The sequence below is a fragment of the Melitaea cinxia genome, chromosome Z, assembly GCF_905220565.1.
Source record: "Melitaea cinxia chromosome Z, ilMelCinx1.1, whole genome shotgun sequence".
In the NCBI taxonomy this organism is placed as follows: Eukaryota; Metazoa; Arthropoda; class Insecta; order Lepidoptera; family Nymphalidae; genus Melitaea; species Melitaea cinxia.
Window position 1 is genome coordinate 11,364,944 of NC_059424.1, and position 21,158 is coordinate 11,386,101.

The 21,158-nt window shown below is 35.5% G+C and overlaps 3 protein-coding genes across 3 annotated transcripts in view; all 3 read right to left on the minus strand.

The window, feature by feature from the left end:
* LOC123668387 (F-actin-monooxygenase Mical) overlaps positions 1-20,840 on the minus strand; it is a 75,309-nt gene extending 54,469 nt beyond the window's left edge. The window contains exon 1 of the mRNA XM_045602119.1: positions 20,591-20,840. The gene's annotated coding sequence lies outside the window, so the exon portion shown is untranslated. The remainder of the gene's footprint in view (positions 1-20,590) is intronic.
* On the minus strand, positions 8,933-9,880 carry LOC123668791. The gene is made up of 2 exons (XM_045602484.1): positions 9,515-9,880; positions 8,933-9,157 (listed from the first exon to the last, which is right to left on the minus strand). The coding sequence occupies exons 1-2, from the start codon at positions 9,878-9,880 to the stop codon at positions 8,933-8,935; spliced, it is 591 nt and encodes a 196-aa protein (XP_045458440.1).
* LOC123668792 (protein GVQW3-like) lies at positions 14,250-14,926 on the minus strand. The gene is made up of 2 exons (XM_045602485.1): positions 14,681-14,926; positions 14,250-14,636 (listed from the first exon to the last, which is right to left on the minus strand). The coding sequence occupies exons 1-2, from the start codon at positions 14,924-14,926 to the stop codon at positions 14,250-14,252; spliced, it is 633 nt and encodes a 210-aa protein (XP_045458441.1).
* Positions 20,841-21,158: the final 318 nt, after the last annotated feature.

Genomic DNA, 21,158 nt, shown 5'->3' on the forward strand with positions numbered 1-21,158 from the left:
GATCTTCTTATCAGATGTACTATTAACATATTTTTCAACATTTTAGTTATGTAAGGGAAATTTAACATATTATGCATTCTCTCTAAAGAAGAAAAATTAGTTGTAGAAAATAAAAATGTAAATGTGTGAATAACAATAAAAATGTCATCATCTTTAATGAAATTGTATAAATTGCTTAAAATCTTTTGTATACACTGAGCAATCCTGTATAATAAGCATACACATATTATTAACACTAGATTGCCCAAGGAAGATTTTTTAGTTTTCATTTAAAAAAAAAATATCTATATAATGATACAATTTCTTAAAATTTTTGACTTTTTGTACAACATACAAACTCTCGCTCATTTTCGGTAAAACATATGTTTTACTTAGATTGCCCAATTCCTTATTTCAGTCTTTCTTTAACGGTATTCAGGAAAGTGTGAGGTAAAAGGTAAACAAACCATCAAAAAGCACCCACTTTGAAGGTGATGATTGATGAAGTGAACATTATTTTATAAAAAATCATACTGATAACTACGGAGGTGATACGCTGAAAATACTATACATGATATTTTAGAATGATGTCTGGGGAACTTATGTAATCCTTTCAAATTTATTTGAACTTGAATATCATAAATATCTTAAATTATTTTCTCTATTTATTTATTTATTTATTTATTTTAAAGGTCCACAGAATACATACAAAACATTATATATGAATCATTATTACATTATTATCTAATATGTATCGCATTACGGAGTACACAACATTCCACCATATATTAATGTTATGAAGCAAGTATAATTAAGGTAACATCACATAAAAAAATTTAAAGTAAAAATAACAATTAAAAAAAAAACAAAAAACCCGCCTGCGTAAAGAACAACTAATAGAAAATCAACTGAAAAAGCTGGAACAAGATAAAAATTCAATATGCACACGTTCTTCACGCAGGCGGGTTTTTTGTTTTTTTTTTTTTTTTTAATTATTATTTTATTTATGTCTTTTTAGTCAGACAAATTACGTAATCGGTTCAATTCATTGAAACAGTTTACATCATGTGGTTGATTAAGTATTTTTTTTAGGGTCAAGAGAACTGATAGCAAGCCCGGAGAAAGATCTCACTCTGCTCAAAGCAACGTAACGTTTAGCAAATAGGTGACTGCTTAAGTCAACAACTATTAGTTTTAATATAATGAAATTATCATTAAAATTATTTGTTTGTATTTGGTATTAAGTATTTGTTATTGATTTTATTAATGTAATTGTAAATTGATGTGACATTTATTAATTTTTATTTGTAATTTTAATTGTATGTTTTTTTTAACCATTGTATTTTATTAGAAAGGCTACACCCCGAAGTTGATCGTCGCCTAGGAGGCGAGTTTGGCATGGCATAGGCGTAGGAAAGAGCAGTCTACATTTTTTAAACTTTAATATTGTATTTCTTTATTAGTATTATGATATACCTTTTTAAAATCCTTGTATCGTGACCTTCAATTTGATACCCATATTGTAGTATTCGAGAAAAAATTTTTTTTTTCATTAACTACAATGGCTTCGCGCAGCCGCCATGTTTGATTTTTTTTAATGTCACCTATCTAAGAACACTTGGGCAGCTAAGACGAACCTAACGATACCTCAATTATGTAAATCCGTTCAGTGGTTCTGGAAATATGAGGTAGTAAAGAATATTACATACATACATACATACAAGATACGCGCGAAAAACATAACCCTTCCTTGGCAGTCGGGTAAAAAGTAAAAATGCTACTCATTAACAATAAAATTCATTTTAAAAGATCATTAATCAAATTTATATAAAAAAGTCAAAGCTAAGTCAAGAGAATATTAATAATCAAACATAACTAGAATTCAATAACAATAAATTCAATAATAAATAGATAACTGAAATTTAAATAATTATATCAACATTTAAAAATACAATAATTGCTATATGTAATTATTTAAAAAAATCAAAAGGAAATAAAATGTCAGTGTAATACCATTGTCAAAATCATTATACACAAATTGTCTATCATGTCAAAAAAAGAAAGAAAACAAATTGATTATTAAATGGGTTTATAGGACAAAGAGGAAAAAAGAGGAAAAAAATATATCTAATTACAGCCTACACACACAGATTTTTAAATTTACGCAAAGAATCGCTAAAAATGTCCACATTCGGCGCCCGGCTGCACAGCTCGCCATATTCCACGCAAATTCTGTTAACGGGGGAATGGCGTCCTAGATTGGTCCTATTACGAGAACATTCAAAAATGTGAGAGGCTTGCGAGGAATATTATAAAGGACAAATAGATTCACCCGAGACAGAATACCAGCAGAGTCCATGAATCCATTGATTACTTTATACAGGAACAGGAGGTCGAGCAAATTGTGTCTGTCTCTTAACGTAATCAAGCCAAAGTAATCCAAGCGCTGATTATCAGTTCCTATTGGAACTTCTATGAGAAATTCCTGGAGACGTGAAAGCCAGGTATCTAGTGAAAGCTCTCTGGATACCCTCTAGCCTCTGCGAATGCACAACATACGACGGGCTCCACACAACACTACCATACTCGAGGTGACTACGAACCAGGCAATTAAATAAAAGTATCTTTGTGGATGGGAGTCGAAAATCTCCAACATTTCTCTTGACAAAACCTAACATCCTAGCAGCTTTACAAGTTACACTGTCCACATGTATATCAAATTTGAGCTTGCTATCAATGACGAAGCCGAGAGCTCACACCTGTGACACCTCAAGCAGTAAAGCATGTTCAATATAATAAGTGCTAGCAATGGGGACTCTTTTTTTTAGTCAATTTAATATGAACGCATTTATTTACATTTAGTACCATGCCATTAGCGTCACACCAGCGTTTAATGCCATTTAAGTCACTTTGTAAAAGCGCCGCATCGTCAAAAGAATCTATAGTTTTATAGAGTTTTAGATCATCTGCATATAAGGAATAATTTGAATGCTTAATTTCGTTTGCTATATCATTGACAAATATTGTAAAAAGAATGGGACCCAAAATTGAACCTTGTGGGACCTCTAATCTTGTGGTGTAACATTTAGATGAGTGACCTTTAATTAATTAATTACTAATGACCGATCAGCCAAATAAGAAGAAAACCAATGCAGAAGAGACCCAGTAATACCAATGCGTTCCAGCTTAGCAGCAAGCTGTGACTGACCCTGTCAAAAGCATTACTAAAATCAGTATAAATGGCATCTATTAAGTGACCCCTGTCAACCCCGGTCATCACATCGGCAACAAACTCAACCAGATTAGTCATAGTCGACCGACCCCGAACACATCCATGCTGATACGTAGAAATATATGGACGAACAATGCATGTTAAAACCGGACGTATTAGTTGTTTAAAAAGTTTAGAAACACACGAGAGGATGGAAATAGGACGGTAGTTTTTCACGTCATGAATAACCCCTTTTTATGAACAGGGACTATTCTAGCTCTTTTCCACTCCACAGGGAACCTCCCATCGCTAATAGACCGATTGTAAATAAGTTGCAAAGGCAAAGCCAAAACCGAAGCACATCGACTTAGGAAAACTGGCGGAACTTTATCAGGACCCGCACACCCCGACGGTTTCAGAGAACCGAGACCCTTCTCAACCTGTTCCACCGTAAAATGCAAGCTTGACATATTACCAAACGACAGAATATTATCAAAAATTGGCTCGACTGACAGCGGTAAAACAGGCTGAGAATCCCTACAGGCTAAGGAAAAATGATCAGCAAATAACTGCGCTATAGATTGACCAGAATTCGCAGACTCACTACCAGAATACATCATAGAAGGAACAGAGTTATCGCCATTACGTTTTTTATTTATATAACGCCAAAAAGTTTTAGGGTTCTTCTGAATACTCTCTTCCACGCGTCTTTTATAACGAGATAAACAAGTTTTATTTAAATTATGGCAAAGGTTTCTCAAAATTTTTAACTCCAAATGATCACGGGGATTTTTATAACGGGCGTACCTTTTTCTAATCTTTTTCTTTTCGGTGAGCATTCCTACAAGAGCGTTAGGGCGGTCAATGCCTTGACTTCTTCATAGTCGTCAAAGGCACATTAGCGTCTATGACACTGTATAATTCATTATAGAAAGATAATGTCATACTATCAGTCAATTTCGCCCAGGTACTGTCGAATTCTATCATAATTAGTCTATTATTCTATCATATTATCATAACATATACTAAAGATTTAATGAATAATATTATTAAATTGCTTACAATAAACATTGTACTATTACTAGGAAATACAATACAGCACCTAAAAGAAAATAAAATAAATGTTAAAACCTAACTTTTCGTTTGTTGTTGTTTTGTATAAGTAGATTATACAAATTTATTATCTTTAATAAATTGGATACTTATTATTACTGAACCTTATCTCAAATAGATTATCATTTTATCAGTTCTCACACACTAATTTAGTACATTAGTAGTTACACTCAAAGGCAAATATCACTTAGTCAATATATTTACCTTTTATATTACACATTTTTGCAAATGGATTTTGAAACATGGTATTCGTATATATAAAATTCTCGTGTCACAATGTTAGTTAATATTCTATACTCCTCCGAAATGGCAAGACCAAAGTTTATGAAATTTTGTGTGCATATCGGGTAGATCTGAGAATCGGCCAACATCTATTTTTCATAACCCTAAGTTATAAGGGATTAATCCCTATATTTAAGGAATTAATAACATATATGGCAAAAAAACTTGTGCGAGGTCAGCTAGTATGTTTACAAATTATAAAGTACTAAAAGCAATAAAAAAAGTTTTAAATTTATTTTAAGGACTGAATTAAAAAGTTTTGATTTATATGATAAATTTCAGATTATGTAGTAACCGGTGTCAGTAATATTTAAAAGAAAAATTGTACTCAAACAATTACTAGTTTTAAGGTATGTGTAATTGATGTGTAATGTGAAATGGTAAAATTATATTTTTGATATTAGATACTTTAAAATTTTTTTTAAGGTATATATATATACACACACATCGGCATATTTAGCGGAACACAAAAAAGGACCATAATAAAAAAAATATGGTTTTATTTTAAAATCTACTTACTACACTTCTTTTGTTCTATTTAAAGTTTAATTTGTTTTTTTTTTTAAATGAGATCACATTAAAACACATTTTGCGAGTAAAGGCTATTTGTGAAAAAATGGTACATTTTTGAACTTTTCATGTAACCGGGAAAAGTGAAAATTAATATTAAAATAACAATTAATGAAATTAGAAAAATGGTGATTAATATCGCGTATTTCTTCCACGTACTCTTATTAAAGTTTCTACCCGTCTAGGCATACTGAGAATAATGTTATCGATGATCTCCTGCAGGCCTAGCATGCGCGCCACGACAAAATTTTGTCTACCCCTTTTCTCGTATTATCTCTCTATGTCTACAGTAGCTAACATGCGTGCACGCGATACTCTTCTCGTTACGTCAATAGAAGAGATAATCATTAAATTTTAGTGATCTGTGATATTTATCTCTACGGAAGCTAACATGACATCGTAATTTTGTCGAATTTTGTCGTTTTAGGAAGAGAAACTTCTCGTTTTCAATATTATCGACGAGAAAGACGATAAATAAAAAATAAATAAAACCGGGTGCCTATTTTTTGTATACCATGGCGTTTCCCTATTATAATTATATAATTTCGGTATACGAAGAGCGGGAAATGCGAAAAGTCGAGTGAAGTGTGCCATATAATGACACAAAAAACGTATTTGCGCCCTGTTGCTTCTTATTCTAAATAATAATAATAATAATACTTTATTTCAGACCAAAGTATAAGTCCATATTGGGTTAGTACAACAAGACAAGACAACATTCAGAATAAAAAACAAAACAAAATTATATTAAAAAAATCAATAAGTAAAAATTAAATTAAATAGAATAAAAGTAAACCAATAATCAAAAAAAAAAAATTCAGAAATTCAAAAAATTTTAAAAATTAAAAAAAAAAAATTGTGTTTGCTCGCAAACGAAAAAAAAACCGACTTCAATTACATCGACGAGTAATACAACGTAGATCGACGCAAAAACAGTCAAGTAACTACGCGTTATCAAAGATTACTCAAAAAGTAGTTATCAGATCTCAATAAAATTTATATGTGACCACATGACAAACATCAGCTATCGATTAAATTAAAAATTATCAAAATCGGTACACCCAGTAAAAAGTTATTGCGGATTTTCAAGAAGTTCCCTCGATTTCTTTGGGATCCCATCATCAGATCCTGGTTTCCTTATCATGGTACTAAACTAGGGATATCTTCTTTCCAACAAAAAAAGAATTATCAAAATCGGTACACCCAGTAAAAAGTTATTGCGGATTTTCAAGAGTTTCCCTCGATTTCTCTGGGATCCCATCATCAGATCCTGGTTCCGTTATCATGGTACTAAATTTGGGATATCTCCTTTCCAACAAAAAAGAATTATCAAAATCGGTATATCCAGTAGAAAGTTATGCGGTATAATACAACGTAGGTCGACGAAAAAAGCGTCAAGTAAAAACGCATTATTAGATATAACTCGAAAAGTAGTTATTAGATCTCAAATAAATTTAAATGGGACCAATCGGCACACACCACCTTTCGATTAAAATAAAATTTGTCGAAATCGGTCCACTCGATCAAAAGTTCTGATGTAACATACATAAAAAAAAAAAAAAAAATACAGTCGAATTGAGAACCTCCTCCTTTTTTGGAAGTCGGTTAAAAAAAAACAATGCGTGATAGAATTACAATTATCTAATGTGCGACAAGATATAAAGCACAACACGAGCATATTGTTTTACATATATAATTAAATTCATTTACTTACGCCGTTTTATTTTCCATATTAGATTTTTTAAATTAGATATACACTTTTTATCTTAGCCAAAAGGCCGAGAACATTGTTAAATATAATTGTGTTTGCGCGCAAACGAAAAAAAAACCGACTTCAATTACATCGACAAGTAATACAACGCAGATCGAAGAAAAAATAGTCAAGCAACTACGCGTTATCAAAGATTACTCAAAAAGTAGTTATCAGCAGGCCTAGCATGCACGCCACGACAAAATTTTGTCGACCCCTTTTCTCGTATTATCTCTCTATGTCTACAGTAGCTAACATCCGTGCACGCGATACTCTTCTCGTTACGTCAAGAAGAGATAATCATTAAATTTTAGTGATCTGTGATATTTATCTCTACGGAAGCTAACATGACATCGTAATTTTGTCGAATTTTGTCGTTTTAGGAAGAGAAACTTCTCGTCTTCAATATTATCGACGAGAAAGACGATAAATAAAAAATAAATAAAACCGGGTGCCTATTTTTTGTATACCATGGCGTTTCCCTATTATAATTATATAATTTCGGTATACGAAGAGCGGGAAATGCGAAAAGTCGAGTGAAGTGTGCCATATAATGACACAAAAAACGTATTTGCGCCTTGTTGCTTCTTATTCTAAATAATAATAATAATAATAATACTTTATTTTAGACCAAAGTATAAGTCCATATTGGGTTAGTACAACAAGACAAGACAACATTCAGAATAAAAAACAAAACAAAATTATATTAAAAAAATCAATAACTAAAAATAAAATTAAATAGAATAAAAGTAAAATCAATAATCAAAAAAAAAAATTCAAAAATTCAAAAAATTTTAAAAATTAAAAAAAAAAAAAACAAACAAACAATGCGTGATAGAATTACAATTATCTAATGTGCGACAAGATATAAAGCACAACACGAGCATATTGTTTTACATATATAATTAAATTCATTTACTTACGCCGTTTTATTTTCCATATTAGAGTTTTTTAAATTAGATATACACTTTTTATCTTAGCCAAAAGGCCGAGAACATTTTTAAATAAAACATGTGTCACTCGTTTGAAATTGGTCAATAACCTTGTAAATTCAACTTTACGACATAAGAAATAAGAATGATATTCAGTTGTGATTATGGTTGATAACGTTTCTCTACTCGACAAGGCGAAGTCTTCGGAAGAGAATTTTGTCTCTCGTAGTGCGCATGTTAGGGTAATCGAGAAAATACTCGATGTAGACATTATCTTTCTCTCTCGTCAAGAGATATCTCGTTGTATGCATGCTAGGCCGGGAGATCTCGATAAAATTTATATGTGACCACATGATAAACATCAGCTTTCGATTAAATTAAAAATTATCAAAATCGGTACACCCAGTAAAAAGTTATTGCGGATTTTCGAGAGTTTCCCTCGATTTCTCTGGGATTCCATCATCAGATCCTAGTTTCCTTATCACGGTACCAAACTAGGGATATCCCCTTTCCAACAAAAAAAAAATTATCAAAATCGGTACATCCAGTAGAAAGTTATGTGGTATAATACAACGTAGGTCGACGAAAAAAGCGGCAAGTAAAAACGCATTATTGGATATAACTCGAAAAGTAGTTGTTAAATCTCAAATAAATTTAAATGGGACCAATTGGCACACACCACCTTTCGATTGAAACAAAATTTGTCGAAATCGGTCTACCCGGTCAAAAGTTCTGATGTAACATACATAAAAAAAAAAAAAAAAAAAAAAAAAAAAAAATACAGTCGAATTGAGAACCTCCTCCTTTTTTGGAAGTCGGTTAAAAACATGTGTCACTCGTTTGAAATTATACAAACGTTGGCTCATCCCGGTTTGGCACGATTGGTCAATAACCTTGTAAATTCAACTTTACGACATAAGAAATAAGAATGATATTCAGTTGTGATTATGGTTGATAATGTTTCTCTACTCGACAAGGCGAAGTCTTCGGAAGAGAATTTTGTCTCTCGTAGTGCGCATGTTAGGGTAATCGAGAAAATACTCGATGTAGACATTATCTCTCTCTCTCGTCAAGAGATATCTCGTTGTATGCATGCTAGGCCGGCTGGGATAGTCTTCGCCATTCCTCAACTACGGTGATTCGCAGTTCACCCACGTTGGCAGGAGCTGGAATTCTGGACTTAACTTTTTTTTTCAGCAAGTCCCAAACGTGCTCTATTGGGTTCATATCTGGTGATCTCGCCGGCCACTCCATAACAGTGATATTCATATCATTAAGATAAGCTTGAGTTACCCGAGCGGTATGCGGCCGAGCATTATCCTGCATAAAAACAAAATCGTCACCGATATATGGGGCAAACGGTACGACATTTTCTTCTAAAACTTCTCTGATATCGCGGTCTGCAGTCAGACTCCCTCTGTCAATCACTACCAAGTCTGTGCGAGCTCCTAAATAAATGCTCGATCAAACCATTATTGATCCACCACCATATGCAACTGTAGTTTCAAAATTTGTTTGCATGTATCGTTCTCCTTTGCGTCTGTATGTTCTTTGCCTGCCGTCAATTTGATTTAAGAGAATTCTGCACTCATCACTAAACAATACCTTACTCCATTGGTCCGCGTTCCAAAGTCGATGTTCCTGAGCAAAAGTTAACCTGTTTCTACGATGATTTACCTCGAGCCTTGGAGCCTTGGCGGGCACAAATGAACCCAAACCAGCTTCTTCGAACCTTCTTCGTACCGTACGCTCACTTATGGTTACACCCCGCACTGCTTCTAGCTCATGTCGGGCTTGGACGGCTGTCAAACGGGGGTTCCTACGTACACGTAGCCGAATGAAACGGTCATCCCTACTCGAAGTGCGTCTTTTTCTGCCTTGTCCTGCTCTTCTCACATAAGTACCGGTTTCCCTGAACCGTTGGGTACTGCGATGGATCGTTGAAACTGGTCGACGAAGATCTCTGGATATCACTCTGTACGTTTGACCATTTCTTCGCATTTCGAGGGCCCTGGCAATCTCCGTTGGGGCTAAATTAGGCATAATTCAGTCCTCAACTCCAAAAAGATACGCGATTAAAAAAAAGCTAACAAAAAACAGTATTTCAATGAAATTTTAAATCAAACTCAGAAGGAAGAAATACTCGAAGTTCGCTCCAGCAGGCCTAGCATGCGTACAACGAGATATCTCTTGACGAGAGAGAGAGATAATGTCTACATCGAGTATTTTCTCGAATACCCTAACATGCGCACTACGAGAGACAAAATTCTCTTCCGAAGACTTCGTCTTGTCGAGTAGAGAAACTTGTGCTGCCCTTACAAAAAAATATACCATTTTTTTATAATGCAACACTGGTATCATCCTAAATTTACACTACGTTTAATTATATGTGTGTTGTGTGTGTATTGTGTGTGTGTGTGTGTGTGTGTGTGTGCGCGTGCGTGTGTGTGTGTGTGTGTATGTATGTTTTAAATAATAATTATAATAATGTATCTTAACAGGATAACTTTGCATGTCGTGTTTGCTTTAATATGGTTGTACATTTATAAATGTAGTCTATTATAAAATTAATATTGTCAAGTATAATAAATGTAACAACTGCTAGCAAACCAATTTAAATAAATAAATAAATAAATTATATTTAATTTTTTATTGAGTACCTACTTTGATTGAGTATTAATTGACACTTGTCAGCATTAGACGTGGGTTATAACAGGTGAAACATGTTACCTGTTATATCTGTTACTGTTATAGAAAAATAACAGATATCAATACCTGTTATAAAATAACAACCTGTTACTTAAGTTTATGCGGATAACGAATTTTGTTTTTGTAAATTGTAAACTAAACAATTCCCTTCATCAACCGACTTCCAAAAATGGAGAAGGTTCTCAATTCGAGTGTATTTTTTTTTTAATGTATTACCTCAGAACTTTTCACTAGGTAGACCGATTCCGATGTTTCACTCACTTTTTTATTGAAAGACATTTTTATGCCTAAATAGGTAAAAATTGTACACCTAAACCTAAGTCCTAACAAATAATAAGAAAACAAACTAACTATACACTATTTTTAATCGAAATCTAAACTATATATACAATGAATATAAACACTAACTAAATATTACTAACTAACAACACTAACTAACTATTAAACTAATTTAAAAAACAAGAAATACAAGAATCTTAAAATTTCGCCTATCACTTCCAAAATTCAAAACACTGTAATTCGTTCGATTATGAAATTTTAATAAAGAAGGAATTTCAAAAATTAAACATTATCAACCATAATCACAACTGAATATCATTCTTATTTCTTATGTCGTAAAGTTGAATTTACAAGGATATTGACCAATCGTGCCTAACCGGGATGAGCCAACGTTTGGATTTACAGTATAATTTCAAACGAGTGACACATGTTTTATTTAACAATGTTCTCGGCCTTTTAGCTAAGATAAAAAGTGTATATCTAATTTAAAAAATCTAATATGGAAAATAAAACGGCGTAAGTAAATGAATCTTATACTATTAAACGAGCAATTCTTGTATATATATATATATAGAATCTGAATCTCGGAAACGGCTCCAACGATTTTCATAAAATTTAGTATTTAGGGGGTTTCGGGGGAGATAAATCTATCTAGCTTGGATTCATTTTCAGGAAATGTCGTTTTATCCCTGTTTTTAGGAATTGAAAAAAATATCGTTAGAATACGAAGGTAAATTTCGCATAAGTCAATGTAGTTGAAATAGCTCGGTGGGAAATCGACCGCTCGGGATCAATCGAGAAGATCATGGTTCAAATCCACATGTCCCTGATCAATTATTTTTTCTTTTTCTTTTTCTAATTGCACTCGTTATTTTTAATTTAAATAGACTGTTCTTATTTTTTATTATTATGTCGGTAAAATCGAAAAATATTATTCATATTTTATCAATGTGTAATTCGTATTTATACTTTATGATTTCCATAAAACACGATTTACTAAAAATACCGAGCTTAGCTCGGTCACCCGGGTACTTTAATTATATATGTAAAACAATATGCTCGTGTTGTGCTTTATATGTTGTTGCACATTAGATAATTGTAATTCTATCACGCATTGTTTTAGAATAAGAAGCAACAGGGTGCAAAAACGTTTTTTGTGCCATTATATGGCACACTTCACTCGACTTTTCGCGCTATGGTATACAAAAATAGGCACCCGGTTTTATTTATTTTTTATTTATCGTCTTTCTCGTCGATAATATTGAAAACGAGAAGTTTCTCTTCTTAAAACATCAAAATTCGACAAAATTACGATGTCATGTTAGCTTCCGTAGAGATAAATACCACAGATCACTAAAATTTAATGATTATCTCTTCTATTGACGTAACGAGAAGAGTATCACGTGCACGCATGTTAGCTACTGTAGACATAGAGAGATAATACAAGAAAAGGGGTAGACAAAATTTTGTCGTGGCGCGCATGCTAAGGCCTGCAGATAAGGTGTATATTTGAATAAAATTAAAACAATCGCATAAAATGTGATGTTCAGTTGTTTTCTTAATTTGAAAATATTTCTTTTTAAATTAGATGACGTATAAACCTTTATTTTATGTTCCGCTAAATATGCCGGTGTATATATATAATATAAAAAACATTATTAAAAGGGGTCCCTTTAGGCAAGATTCCGAAGATACTGGCAGCGTTCCCCCTTTGAATAGCTAGACTAATTCTTTGTCCGAAGTCCGAAGAAGCTGCCAGCTCTTCGGTCTCCTGTGATGTCGAATAACCTTTTTGCTATTTCCTTAAAAAGTCTTATAGCGCTAGGACCCCACGGACCAAGGGTCTCGACACCGAATGGGGCAAAATGATATTCGGAGCCTAGACCCCTGTATTTGTCTGCTTTTATTTTTTCAGCCGCTTCACATGCCGCACCAGCTCTGTTGTTGGTTCCATGTAGATGGGAAGGGGCCAGCGTGTCTGAACAGGTTGCATCCCATACCAGCACCCGGCCCATCTTCCATGGAATCAAACTCATACCGTCCGGTCTCTTGCCATCGTCTCTTGCAATACCAGTCCCAGCTCCTCTGTGAATTTGGAGAAACTGGAAAATTTTGACCTGAGCATGGAATTAAGAAAGCGTTTCTAGCTTCTTCCAAACCAGCAATCTCAAAGTTTGAAGGGGATGCCCTTAAAAATTTTACTTATGAGATTTGCTGAACTATGGACAGAAGATAAGGATAAACATAGGAAGGCTGGTAAAGCGACACTGGAAATTTTGCGAATCCCTAAACCACCATAACGGATAGGTAGGGTGGGGGCTTGGGTCTAAGATTGCTCGTACAGTTGCATACTAATAATCGACTCTAAGCTAATTTTGATTAAGTCGTCTACTTGTGTTAAAAGATCTGGGTGATTCCAAAAGGAGCAGCAACGGAGCGCATACGTAAATTTTGGGACGAAAAGACAGTATTTTAAGATGCAAAGTGCATAATTAGGACTAATTTTAAGGAGACGGTCAACTGAATTTTGAAATTTAGTGATTGAATTATTAATATATTCTGAAATAGATTCATCAAAACTTGGAGAACCTAAAAGGTAAAGGGAATAACTGTTAACTATTTTAATATTTGCAGCCAAAATATTAAATTTTTGTTTTACGTCATTTAAATTTAAGTCGCAGTTATTTATAAAAAGTTCGCATTTGCTAAAATTAAGTTCTAAACCAATGGCTTCAAATTTATTTTCGATTACAAAAGGCCGGAAAACACAGTATCCATATCACCTCCTAGGGTTCCATCGTCCAAATACCAGACGTTGAATTTAGAATTTAGACTTTTAATTATCGGATTTATAGCTAAACTAAAAATTGCAGGCCAAAGGGGATCACCCTGTTGACAACCTACTTCCGAGGACAGTTCATTAGAACGATATAATAATTTTGTTGGGTCAGCGTAACTTAGAAAATACGAGGGGCTGCTGAAAAGTTCTGAGCCTAGGGCATTAAGAGTCTAGATAAAAATCTAAATAAAATTTATTTTTCAATATAGTCCCCCTGGACTTCAATGCACCTTTGACATCTTTTATAGAGGGCTTGTATCCCTGATAAAAAGTAACCCGCGTCTTTGGCTAGAAAATGTTCATTAACGGCCACCTTCGTCTCTTCATCATCCCCAAATCTTCGTCCCCGTAAGTCTTTTTTCAAATTTTTTAATAAAAAATAATCGCTAGGTGCCAGATCTGGACTATAGGGAGGGTGATTTACTTCATCGAAGCCAGTTTCTCGCAAGGCTTGCCTCGCAATGCCCACCGTGTGAACCGGTGCGTTGTCTTGCAAAAATAAAATTCCTTTGCTGATTTTACCTCTTCTTTTTTCGGCAATGGCTTCGCGAACTTTTTTTAAAAGCCCAGAATAATACTCTGCATTCATTGTAGTTTTTTTGGAAGGTAATCTATGAGCAAAACTTCTTCGCAATCCCAAAAAATGATGGCCATGAGTTTGGAAGCCGATTTTTCCACCTTGAACTGCTTCGGCGGTCTTTCCCCCTTTTCTATCCACTGCATTGACTCCTGTTTTGATTCTGGGTCATATTGTCGGATCCACGTTTCATCAACGGTGACAATACGAGTGCAAATTTCTTCCAAATTATCCTTGCACAAGTCTAAAAACTCTTCAGAAGTTTCAACGCGCCGCTGCTTGTCAAGTGGCGTGAGCATTTTTGGCACCCAACGCGCACTGACTTTATTCATATGCAAATGATTGTGCATAATATCTCCAACTCGTTCCTTACTAAAGCCAAGCTCTTCTGCTATCTGCCAACATTTTATTCGGCGATCGTCCAGTACATTTTTTTTACTTTTTCGATGTTTTCATCGGTGACTGCGGTGTTCGGCCGACCCGAGCGGGGGTCATCTTCCAGAGTATCTCTACCTTGTTGGAATAGGCGTGTCCATCGTTTAACCGTGGCTGACGACGGTCCAGATTCTCCGTATACACTAGAAGTTTCTTCAAAAATTTCTTTTGCTGTTTTCCCCTTTTTAACGAGGAATTTGATGACGGCGCGATGCTCAAACTTCGTTAAGTGCAGTGATGACTCAGACATGGTGATGTTTACGGTTCAATTACTCAAAGCGTAATGAAGCTAATGACGTGAAACTTCGCTTATATAGTGGGTAGATGTCGTTCAAATAGTGACCCACCGGATAAGTAAATAGTACAACTGCAAGTACCCTAGGCTCAGATCTTTTCAGCCGCCCCTCGTAATTGTATATTTCCGGTATATGCTGTTTTATTTCTGTCAGCAGGGTATCTCTATTGAGCAACACGTCAGGCTGGCCGTAAGTTAGGAAAGAGTGTAGGGCATAGACGGCTGCCTCACAGCCTCCTTTTACACCGAAGCCTAACTGTACGGGTTCAAATTCCGAATTTAATTTTGGTAAAATATATCGAACAGCAATTTTGGAGGCCAGACGTCGAAGTGTTGATCCAACAGCAATTGGTCTCACCCCTCCGTCCTTTTTGGTGAGGGCGATGAGGTTCGCGCCGAAAAGAATGGGAACAATTCCTGGATTGACATTACCGGAATACATGAAATTAATGGTAAGTCTATAGACAATCGAGATCTAATTATATTTTCGTTACAAAAAAAAATTACCCCTCTCTCCACGCCTCCGGCTTCAAAAAAACACTCTAGGGGTAGGGTAGAACAAGACCACATGGACAGTGGAGTGCTCCGATTCGGTTTTGGGTATTTTTCGAATTTCTATACCTATATTCTAGCACACAACACCCCCCCTCCCCTTCACCCCACACCCCAAATTAGATCCCGATTGTGTATAGAATAGCCCAATAACTTAGAGCTCCGCATCTGATCTCACCTTAGCTCTGGCGCTGCGGGAAGTGCACTCAGGCTCCGTTTCGCAACTTAATACGTTATTTTCGAACAGAAGTACGTAAAAGCGATCTCGACTGCAAGATCGACAAACGATACAAACTGACGTTTAACGACTGACAAATAGATACTTTCAAACAAAATAGCACGTACTTAGCGTTTCGTTTAAAAACAATGTAAGCACAAATGCATTATTTTTGTCTAAATAACTGTATGTAAAGTAATAACACAGTAACAATTATTTAATTATGGTTAAAGTTTTGAAGCTAGAATTACGCTTGACTCATGCGCTGCACCCGTTTCACGGTGTTGTCGCTGTCATGAAATTATGCCGGCGCGGCATAATTTCGTTACAAAAAAGGCCCTAACCGATCTTACTTTAAAAATTAGACCGTTTATCAGCATAATTTCGTTACAAAAAAAAAAAATAACTCTAACCTATCTAACTTCAAAATTAGACCGTTTACTGACACAATTTCGTTACAAAAAAAAATAGCTCTAAGCTATCTAACTCCAAAATTACACCGTTTATCGACATAATTTCATTACAAAAAGAAATTTCGTTACAAAAAAAAATTTAACCTACCACTTTTGAGGTTAGGATAACGCTTGGCTTCGGCGCTGCGGGCAGTGCCGCCCTTCCGCCCTTGCGTGCGAAAACATCATCTTCCTGCCATTATCCCGCTTATGTAGGATCGGCACAATATGTTTTCCTCTTCCATTCCTCTCTATTATTCGTCACTTCAGCTCTTACTCCTTTCTTTCTTATATCCTCACTAACACAATCCATCCATCGCTTTTTCGGTCTGCCGATCGACGACGAAGACGAAAACGTCCTTCGACATTCATCCCTAACATTCTTTTACCAACATAGCGCTCATCCCTCCTTATTACATGCCCATACCACGCTAACCTATTGCTCCTCATTTTCTCCGTCACGGGTGCTACTTTCAAACTTCCTCTTATATACTCATTGCTAATCCGATCTTTCCTCGTCATTCCACACATCCATCTTAGCATTCTCATCTCGGTTGCATGCACTCATCTTTCATCTGTCACTTTTGTTGCCCAACATTCTGATCCATACATTACGACAGGTCTTATGATCGTTGTATAGATTTTCCCCTTAAGTTTAAGGGGCATTCGTGGATCACAAGCTGTTCCAGAAACCTGTCGCCATTTCATCCATCCCGCATCTATTCTATTTTTCACGTCACGGTCTACATTGCCGTGATTTTGTATTAATGACCCAAAATACCGGAAGTCGGAGCAGACTGGTAGGGATACACCATCCAAGGCAATATGGGGAAAACCGGACAAACCGCTGAAATTGCAGAATAAGTGCTCGGTTTTAGATCTACTTATTCTCAATCCCACGCCCTCCAATCTTTCACTGCCATTTTCCCAGTCTGCTCTGTACCTCAAGAGCATTATCTCCGACAAGGACAACGTCGTCGGCAAACAGCATACACCAGGGTGCTTTCTCCTGTATGTCTGATGTTAGAACATCCATTACTAGGTGGAACAAATACGGGCTTAAAGGCGACCCCTGGTGCAAACCTACAGCCACATTGAACTTGCCAGTTACTCCGGCTTCGGACCGGACGTGGGTGCTAGCTCTATCATACATCGCCTGGACAAGTCGTACATACTTCTCTGGCACTCCTTTCTCTTTCATAGCCCACCACAGAACCTTACGGGGGGCCTGTCGTATGCTTTTTCCAGATCTAAGAACACCATATGCAAGTCTTTTTGTGCGAGTCGGTATTTTTTGCAGAGGTGGCGGAGTGCAAATATGGCGTCCGTAGTTCCCCGGCCCGGCATAAATCTAATTTGGTTCTGTGTGACCTCACATTCTTCTCTCATTTGTTGCGCTATCACTTTCTCCTACATCTCCATGTTATGTGATATGAGCTTCATTCTCCGATAGCTGCTGCAAACCTGTATGTCACTATTCCTCAGTTATAACCTCTTCTTGCAGCAACTTATTGAAAAATAAAGTCAGCCACTTCCATCCATCCGCATTCAAAAACTTCCACACTTCCGCTGATATACCATTTGGCCCAACTGCTTTTCCATTCTTCATACTCTGCACCGCCATCTTCACTTCCTCTATACTTACCTCTTTCACCATTCGTTCAGTACTTCCTACATTTTCTAACATTCCGCTCCATTCATTTTCTTCGTTCATCAAGTTATTAAAGTATCTCTTCCAGCGTTCTTTTTTTCCTCATCGTCCGTCAAGATCTTCGCCGCTTCGTCTTTTATACATTTCATATGGTTTACATCTCTTGCATTCATCTCTCTCTGTGTCTTGATATCCTAAAAAGATTTTTTTGACCTTCTGGGTTCTCTAAAAAATCGTACAACTTATCTTGAACCTTGGTCCTTGCGATTGCGACTGCTTTCTTAGCCTTCTTTTTACTATTTTGATATTCTGATCTTATTTTATTTTCTTTTCTCTGTCATTTCCATCTTCCACTCTTTTCCATTCTTTCAAAGCATTCTTCTTTTCTTTCAAAATCGTCTGTACTTCCTCATTCCACCACCATGTATCCTTGTCTATATTGCTTTTCCCTTTTGTTTCCCCAAAGACATCCTTTGCTACACTTCGCACCCACGTTGCCATCTCACTCCAGCAGTCGTTTACTCCCATCTCCGCCATATCTCCCATCTTTATCATTTTACCAACCACTCTTTCCCTGAATTCTGCAGCCATCTCCCTATCATCTAGTCTGTACCATTTCGTTCCAACTGGGGGCTTCAAGCTCTAATTTAAAAGCTGAACTTCCATAGTTAAATCCAGGAGCAGTAGCCTATGCTGGGAAACAAGCCTCTCAGTTGGTTTTACCTTGCAGTCCTTCGCCGATTTTAGCCTGTTCCTTCTTAAAAGAATGTAGTCAATTTGGGTAGAGTGTAGACCACTACGGTATATGATAAGCTGTTGTTCCCATTTTTGATCGAATGTGTTGGCTATTGCTAAGTCAAAGGCCAAGGCTACTTCCAGTAGAGCTTCGCCGTCTCGGTTCTGACTCCGTGACCTCGGCGCCCATGCACTCTCTCATACCCGTCATTCATCCTTCCCACATATCCATTAAAGTCCCCCCCCCTATGTATATTTCCTGACGTTCTGGTATTCTCATTATTACCGCATCAAAATCCTCCCAAAACTTTTCTTTCATACTGTCATCGCATCCAGTTTGCGGCGCATACACACTAACTACATTTAAAACCCAGACTTCTATCAACAGTTTTACTACAATAACTCTATCATTCACTCTGCTCTTGAGCTCTCTATCTAACACTATACCCACGCCATTCCTTTTTTCCATCGCAGCCGCAATAATAAAACTTATAACCCTCCCCAATTGTCTGTCTCTGTCCCTTCCACATCGTCTCCTGCAAGCACGCTATATTTATCAGTCTCCTTTCCAAAACATCCGCCAGCTCTCATTCTCTCCCAGTCATCGTACCCATATTCCAACTCGCAATCCTCAAGCTCACCTCCCGGACTCCTCTTACCCTGCCCCCGTCCCTGGTACAGCAACCCTTGTCCATTTCGCACAGACACCGGTTGCTGCATCTGCGCGTCGCCTGCGGGGCACGCCTAAACATCACCGCATACTCTAATTCCCAAACTCATGTTGTTATAGTAATGATTTGGCATATATATTTTACAACCGGCCTGCCTGAAATTCTGGTGTCCGATCCAATTCCGATTGTCTATCTAATTAATTTTATTGATATATATATATTCATATATATATGAAAGTATGATTTTTGATTAAACTGTAGTTTAAATTTATAAATCCATTCCAGCTATAAAATTGTGTATTAATGAAATGAAATTATAAATATATTATTTCTTACTTAACATAACAATACACTTTATTGTACACCAATACAGAAATAATACATTTTAACCGATTTACGAACCGATACGAAGACTGATTTTAACCGAGTATCATAAGGTACAAAGGGCGGCCTTAACGCTGAAAAGCAATCTCTTCCAGGCAACCTAGGGACACAGGAGATGGTATTGTGTCGGTGTAGGTGTACAAATATTAGGTGTATAAATTTCCTACTTAAATATTAATAAGAAAACAAAAATTTTGATTTATTCTACTTATGAAAATCAATGAATTCTAGCAATAGGCATTTTACAAAACAAATTATGGCACTATGCCTACTTAGCTTTCTACCTACAATTGAATTCTGCAGAATATTTAGTATGTCTATTTATTTTATTATTGTTATTTAGAGATAGAGAGTAGAGAGAAGCTGTTTTTGATTTTGAGATATCTAAACTATAACTAAATTTTAAAAATTCATGTTAACTTCATCCTCAAAACAAGATAATTATTCATATTTAATAAGATTTTATGGTAAGAAATAGAAAGGGAATTGTCAAGTATCTATTTATTACATATCTAAAATTATAGCACTAAAAATAAAATAAAATGTATATTAATAACTTTGAAAAAAAAATACATTGCATTTAAGTTTTTAAAGGGATTTATACTCAAAGCACTCGAAATGTGTTACACAGTGGTAGGTGAATGGACTGTGATGTATATTTAGAATTTAGACAAATGATATATTTACAAAATAATAAATTTAGTTCTTACATCAAATATTCACTATAATTTTTTTAACAAAAGCAAATAATAAAAGAAGGAAAATATTTACAGTATCATACCTGAATCAAATCAAATATATCTTTACGAGTAGGTGGTCTTCACAATGCAATTGAAGTATCACTCAGGCAGTTTAAATACTTAACTTTCATATTTAAAGTATAAGAACGTGCAATGGAAGAAACATATTACATACGTAAACTCGTTATTTCTATTCAATAAACAGCACTTTACTGACCTGAAAATTATAAGGAAACAAAATTTTTATCTTCTTCAATCATGACTAATTGACTACAGCTTTTTTTTTTTTTTTTTTAGTAAGGTCAGCACCTGCACCATGGAGCATAGAGAAATTATTTTCTCTATGCTCCATGACCTGCACTCAACAATGCAACAAAGTGTAGTTGCCACATGTAAACCTGATTCAACTTTTGAATATTTAAAGATACATAGGCATGAACCTATTTATCATAAATATATGATATTTTTTAAAGGTAGTAGTTTCATTTTTATAGGGTGACGCATGGAGCATTTTCTCTATGCTCCATGGGGTGACGGATGATGATTGACTATGGCTACATTCCACATAACTTATTTGATTCGTTTATTTACCATTTGATATGGTATTATAATCTTTTTCTTAGACTAGTAAGCCTTTTTTGTGCCTATTTAGACACTCGATCTGAATGAATAAACTCCAATCGCGCGTTGGAGCTGACACACACTTTTTTTGGTTTAGACAAAACAAATGAGAGATAATGACTCTTCTTCTTTCTCTTTTACTTTGGCTCCCTGAAGGGAGATAA

Excerpts from the sequence above, each read along its gene's own strand:
- LOC123668791 (XM_045602484.1), bottom strand. The coding sequence starts at position 9,880 with ATGCCTAATTTAGCCCCAACGGAGATTGCCAGGGCCCTCGAAATGCGA. Across the intron at positions 9,158-9,514 it reads CCAAGGCTCCAAGGCTCGAG|GATAATGCTCGGCCGCATAC; the intron begins GTAAATCATCGT and ends GTTTTTATGCAG.
- LOC123668792 (XM_045602485.1), bottom strand. The coding sequence starts at position 14,926 with ATGTCTGAGTCATCACTGCACTTAACGAAGTTTGAGCATCGCGCCGTC. Across the intron at positions 14,637-14,680 it reads CCGATGAAAACATCGAAAAA|ATAGCAGAAGAGCTTGGCTT; the intron begins GTAAAAAAAATG and ends AAATGTTGGCAG.